The sequence below is a fragment of the Brachyistius frenatus genome, unplaced genomic scaffold (genome assembly GCF_029030835.1).
Source record: "Brachyistius frenatus isolate BFR_SWC_R1_liver_20210118 unplaced genomic scaffold, ASM2903083v1 Contig_29, whole genome shotgun sequence".
NCBI classification, from domain to species: domain Eukaryota; kingdom Metazoa; phylum Chordata; class Actinopteri; family Embiotocidae; genus Brachyistius; species Brachyistius frenatus.
Genome location: NW_027210628.1, coordinates 3756452 through 3762451, shown reverse-complemented (window position 1 = coordinate 3762451; position 6000 = coordinate 3756452). Strand labels below are relative to the sequence as shown.

The 6000-nt window shown below is 46.0% G+C and overlaps 2 protein-coding genes across 2 annotated transcripts in view; one reads left to right on the top strand and one right to left on the bottom strand.

Moving 5' to 3' along the window:
• The first annotated feature begins 1048 nt into the window (after positions 1-1048).
• On the top strand, positions 1049-3354 carry rasl11b (RAS-like, family 11, member B). The gene is made up of 4 exons (XM_069699276.1): positions 1049-1390; positions 1510-1566; positions 1663-1739; positions 2279-3354. Exons 1-4 carry the CDS (start codon positions 1276-1278, stop codon positions 2777-2779), a joined length of 750 nt encoding a protein of 249 aa, XP_069555377.1. The 5' UTR covers positions 1049-1275; the 3' UTR covers positions 2780-3354.
• A 1191-nt stretch (positions 3355-4545) lies between these two features.
• The window catches only part of scfd2 (sec1 family domain containing 2), a 101272-nt gene continuing 99817 nt past the window's right edge, over positions 4546-6000 (bottom strand). The window contains exon 9 of the mRNA XM_069699263.1: positions 4546-4901. Within this exon, the coding sequence (XP_069555364.1) occupies positions 4809-4901 (93 nt within the window). The 3' untranslated portion in view covers positions 4546-4808. The remainder of the gene's footprint in view (positions 4902-6000) is intronic.

Below are 6000 nucleotides of genomic sequence, written 5' to 3'. Positions count from 1 at the left end.
CACTAATTTCATATTTCAGCGCAGCGGCCTGTCATCAGCACTCTTATCAAAAATACATACCAGACCGTAATCACAGGAGGACTGGAGGCCAAAATACCTCAGAGCACATGAGCACGAATGAAAGATGGGAGAGGGAGGGGGAGGCAGGCTGGGGGTGGAGATTGGGACAAAGAGATAATTTGGGTTAAATCAGTGCGGAGAGCAGCTGCTGAGGCGATTTGTCAGGTCCAATTTACACAAATATGTTGCACCAAGCTTCTATAAACATGTCGGTTTTACTGCTCTGTTACCACTGAGGTGGCTGAATTACCTGTGATTTCATACAACATATGCTTGCACGAGTTCTGGTAAGGTATGTATGTGGTGTGTGTGTGTGTGTGCGCGTGTGTGTGTGTGTGTGTGTGTGTGTTGGGTTGGGTTGGTGCAACATCAGCAGCCATTAACCCCCTGTGTGGATGACTCACATGTTCAGTGGCATGTCTGGACAAGTCACAACGCAACGCAACACAGCGCTGGGTGGTTGAGCAGCATCCATCAGCATCCAGGATGAATGGAAACAAGAACTAAAAGTGTGTCTGTGTTTCAGACATATATGCAACAAAATAACGTGGGGGGAAAAGAAAAGGGTTAAATTTCAAGGATGTTTATGAAAATCACAAGTCCTGCAGAATAGATGTTGGCAGGGTGTTTGCAGGCACTTATCGCAATATTTCAACACAGAATTATAGTTTTTGTAGCATCTATGTTTTTTTTTGTGTTTTTTTTTACTGCAGTACGACTCTATTACAAGTCAACGTTGACCTCTGTTAACGAGAAGCTTCCCAAAGAAAGGCTGTTTTATCAGGACACCCAGCTCCAGATCCCACCTACTGCAGCGGCATTTCTGCTCGACTCAAATTTGCATATCCACGTGTAGGCGGAGGCGCACGAGGAAGGAAAGGAGGGAGGGGGGCGACCACGAGCGCCCAATCAGATGCGACGGCCGCTCGAGCGCTATAAAGCTCGCGTGCGCTCCTTCTCAGCTGCATTCACTCAGTGCGCTTCTGTTGTGTCGTCATCTTCATCATCATCATCATCATCATCCCTCTCTTCGTTCGTATCTTCGCCCCTTTTTTTTTATTTTTTAAACTTTGCTTCACAGCCACTGGACCACGTTGGGAGTGATTACTGGATTCATAACAGCCGCTTTATCTCAACGCTTTAAAAGACTCGAAAACAATTTTGCTTTTTTTTTTTTTTTTTTGGGGGGACGGAACTGACAAAAGGGACAAAACGATGCGTCTCATCCAGAACATGACGACCATTGCGGAGTACACCGCAGCTGAGTGCTCGGTCCCCAACCGGGTCCTTAAGATAGCTGTTATAGGAGGCAGCGGGGTGGGAAAAACAGGTAAGACGATGAATGAAATGCACGTGTCGTAGTTAACGCGCAGCCTGCCCGCACAGTGATCTATGGAGTGGTTTATGTATTATGTCCTAATATCCGGTTATTTCTCCTCCTTATTGCAGCGCTGGTGGTGAGGTTCTTAACGAGGCGCTTCATCGGAGACTACGAGCGAAATGCTGGTGAGTAAACAACATTTTTCAGAAGGAAATGATCTGAATTGACTTCCTCACAAGATAAAATGGGTGTTTAAAAGGTTTCGTTTCTCCTGCGTGCAGGTAATCTCTACTCCAGAGAGGTCCAGGTGGATGGAGAACCAGTGACCATCCAGGTTCAGGACACTCCTGGTACAGAGGTAAGAACTTAATTAAAAAAAAAACAAATAAAATGTAATCCTCTTCTCGGGAAGAAACCAGACACACCAGTTTATTTTGCTCATGTTTGACTGTCAGGTTACAGAGCTGACGCGGTTTAACACATGGAAATCGGACAGGATACAAATGTATAATATAATCTAATTTACTGTCTTGACTGTTAAAGTCATCTGAACTTCCCCTCCCCAGGCAATGCTCCAAAACCAACATGTATGTGTGTCTGCATGCATGGAGCCCTTCATTTTGGCTGTCTAATCTCCCATTTAGACTAATGGTTGTCTGGGGCCAGGGGAAGTGATACCCTTATCCAGATCCAGACTTCTCAGTCACCCACACCTCTGTTCAGGAGGAGTAATCCTATAGCTCTCGTCTGACCCAGTCAGCATTCCAGTCATTACAAAAGATCAGTAGCAGAAAGTCCGGGAACATTTAATCTGGTCTGAATTCATTTTTTTTTTTTTGGGGGGGGGGTTAGCACAAAAATGCTGACTTGTTTTTTTTTTTCCTCTTCGCTTCCCAGATGACTGATAATGGTATGAGCCTGCCCGACCATGTGACCTGCTCCATCCAGTGGGCCGACGCCGTGGTGCTGGTGTACTCGGTGACGGACCGCCGCAGCTTCGATTTGATCGACCAGCTGCACCAGCTGGTTGTTCGCAGCGGCGGCGCCGCCAACGTGCCTCCGGTGATCCTGCTGGCCAACAAGGCCGACCTGCTGCACCTGAGGCGTGTCGATTCCCAGCAGGGCCCTTCGCTGGCGGGAACGCTGGGCTGCTCCTTCTATGAAGTGTCTGCCAGCGAGGACTACAACCAGGTCCACGGGGCCTTCCACAGGCTCTGCTGCCAGCTGGCCAAGCAGCCCCCCCCCACCTCCGGCTCCTCGCAAACCTCCGCCAGCGCTGCCACAGAGAAGAGGCGCTCGCCCCTCATCCCCAGGCCAAAGTCTCCCAACATGCAGGATCTGAAGAGGCGCTTCAAGCAGGCGCTGTCGGCCAAAGTCAGGACTGTCACCTCGGTGTGAGGACGAGTCGAGGCTGAACGTGGTCCAGTGTGGCCACAGAAAGAAAGAACGCGTTGGAAGTGGAAGAAAAAAAAAAAAAGCCGACAGAGGAATCCTGTTTCTCTACTTTAAGTCCTGTAGCAGTCTGGCTGAAGAAGGCCGGTGTGAGATGAACTCTGGCAGCGTCTATACAGCAGGAAGACGATGAATCTTCAGAGGTAATGACCTCTGAAGGTCGGCAGGAGTCTGGCCTGTCGGATAATGTGCGAGGAGGTTCATCATCTGGTCAGGAGGAGAAAGGACACCTGATGACAGCGGCAGCCATCCACGATTGTCTGAACTCCGCAAATACAAAGAAAACTGATCCAGCTCTGATGCAGCGCTGGAGGACTGCTTATTTTTAGCTGCGCTGCCCATTGTGGTCGATCTTCAGACTGCCACTACGTGGCACCGCTAAACGCTGGTATTATTATACCAACCACTTCAGCCAGGGCTGTGTGCTCAGTCTCTTTTTATGTCAGTTTCTACTGTGTATTATAAAAAATAAAAAAGCTTTCAGAACAGTCATTGTGCATGACAGTGATGAGGGGGAGGAGGGAGGGGGGGTTACTGGGGTAGCAGACGGTATGTAGCATGTGCAGGTAATGATCACTGATGCACTTTGACAAAAATGTAGTCCAAAGAGCCAGTTATTATTTATTTGTTAAAAATTCACATTTTTGTGCACAATAAAATGCTGATGGATTTGAAATGAAGTGTCTTAAGGTTTTTTTTTGTTTTGAATGTTGCATGTGACTTCAGAAATGGCTGCAGGTACTGTCAAACAACACGCTATACATATTTGTATTTGTGTGTCTGCACATATGTTTACAAAGAGTGAATTTAAAAACACGAGTCGATGAAGTCCTGTCAGACTGATAAACTCCTGCTGAGCGGGAGACAACGCACACAGAAGAAGGTTTAACTCGTGAATAAAGCCGTTCTTATTGAACGCTTCGATAACGGCGGCGATGAATCGCATGAAGACAATCGAAGCATGACTGCAGCAGCGTCTCTGCTCTTGTCATCTGTCTAAAACTGAACGCTCTCTGCAGTCCTGACCCCCCCCAAAAAATCAATATGACTGGAAAAAAAAAAAAAACCAAGCTGTTGAGGAAACCGGAGCCGACGTCGTGGTGAAGGAGTTCATGTTCATTTTCTCAGAGCTGACCTTGTTTTCTCAGGAACTCCTGCGAGAACTGCAGATGAGGAGAAAATCATATTAAGTGCTTTTCCAATAAAACCCGAATGCATGTGTGTAATTACATTACAGATCTGTTTATTTGCTCATTTTAGAGGCTAATCGGCAAGTCCTGAATATCCTGTTCCAATCTGCCAGATGAGCTATGAAACACAGGATTTGCCCAAATGGGGAGGTTGTAGTTATTCAGAATCATGTGAAAGTGAAGGTGGGTGAATGACTGAGCTCTGAATGGAGTGATTCACGTTGGAGACAATAAGGCAGGAGAGGCAGGAGGTGGGTGCTGGTTGGAGGTGAGCTCTAAGTGTGAGCGGATTGCCGGCCTCAGCAGACGGTGTGAAATGCCTGGTTAATTCTTCTGCCCTCATTTGACACCATATGATGATGATAATGATGATGGTAACAGCGAGCATGTATTCTCCCCAGCAGGCCGCGTCTCTGTTCACACCTCCACTTGCAATGAGTTCACACATTCAGCCTGTCTGAAAAACGGCTAACAAAATGAGCCAGCCGCTGCGAGCGCAAACAAAAAACCATCACCGGGGCGTCTGAGGAGTCACTGACTTTATTGTTTTAGATCAACATTTGATAAAACATTCTGCTGGAATTTCGAAAAGTGGCTTCGACAGACTTTTGTTTGGTCGTCAGTCTCACCGACACGAACGGGAACGTTGCTTCGTTTCCTTGATTTCCCTCTTCGAAGCTTCGAACACACAGTCGAACTCCTCCACCCACACCCGAGCATCCACACATTTCGTGGTGCACGTGCCGCTCCACGTGCTCACGCCTGTTTCCACGTGACCGCCTTTTTTAGAAGCCGATATCCGGCGCCAGTCTTTGGGTGTTGAAGAGCAGCTCGGGGATATCCACGGGTCTGAGTAACCTGGTGGAGAGAACCAGCACCTGGGGCGGAGAAACAACACATTCATTAAGGTTAAATGTCGCTGTGTGATACCCGACACTCGGAAATGAAGCAGATGTGAATGGCACCTTGAGTGGTGAGCAAATTAGCAATCAGCAAGGTGGCATCCGGGTCAGCTTGTTAATATGATTTGATTGCTTCTGAGTTTGTCTTTGCTCTTTTATTATTTTTATTTTAGTTAATGAAAATGACTTTCTGGCTAGAGACACTCCAACAACTTGTTCATGTCCTGGGTCCATACATTATGGTATAAAGAAACATGTAGAAGTAACTCGGCTGTTTATTAACAGATTGGACCAACATATAAGACTGCCATCACAGTTACATAATTAAATGTGACAAAAAAAAAAGTCCCTGTAACCTCCTGTGGAGCTGTGCAGTTTGATTTCTATGCAGAGAAGCAAACTACCAGCAGACGTTCACATGTCACGGCTGCAGGATTCGAAAGTGTTGCACCCAAAAGAAAGACATTGGGTGAGTATCACTAATGAATTTTCATTGAGTTCAGCAGCAGCTGAATGAACAAGTGTAGAAACAAGAACATTCCTGCATTTTTAAATCAACTTTTGAACTGTCTTTAAATGAAAAAAACAGCAGCAGATGAAAAGATGTCTTTATCTTTTTTTTGACTATTTTCTACATTGTAGAAATGTACAATGTAGAAAATATGCAGTCAAAATTCAGGTAAAATATTGAGTAAGTGTACTAATATGTAAGAGTACTATTTGTTAGTGTACTGAGGGAAGTATGTCATTTGAAACAGTCCAGGTTTTCTCTGGTCCAATGTCTGTTCTCTCTAAAACAGTTCTTGTCTTCTGATTGGTCTCCATCAGTTGTCTGTTTGACCACGAAGGCCTGAATTAGACAGTCTCCTCTGAACAGCTGATGTTAAGATGTCTCTGCTACCTGAACTCTGGGAAGCATCAACGTGGGCTCTAATCTGATCTGAGACAGCGTTTCATGTTTTTTTTTTCACCCGCTACACTCCAAATAACTTTTAAAGACATTTTCCAGCCTGACGGACCTTCATGTCTTAAAGTGAAGATAGACTGTTGTTTCTCTTTCCTGCGTTGAGTGACA

Coding starts and splice junctions, on each gene's coding strand:
- rasl11b (XM_069699276.1), top strand. CDS start 1,276: ATGCGTCTCATCCAGAACATGACGACCATTGCGGAGTACACCGCAGCT. Junction 1,391..1,509: donor CAGCGGGGTGGGAAAAACAG/GTAAGACGATGA, acceptor TCCTTATTGCAG/CGCTGGTGGTGAGGTTCTTA. Junction 1,740..2,278: donor AGGACACTCCTGGTACAGAG/GTAAGAACTTAA, acceptor TTCGCTTCCCAG/ATGACTGATAATGGTATGAG.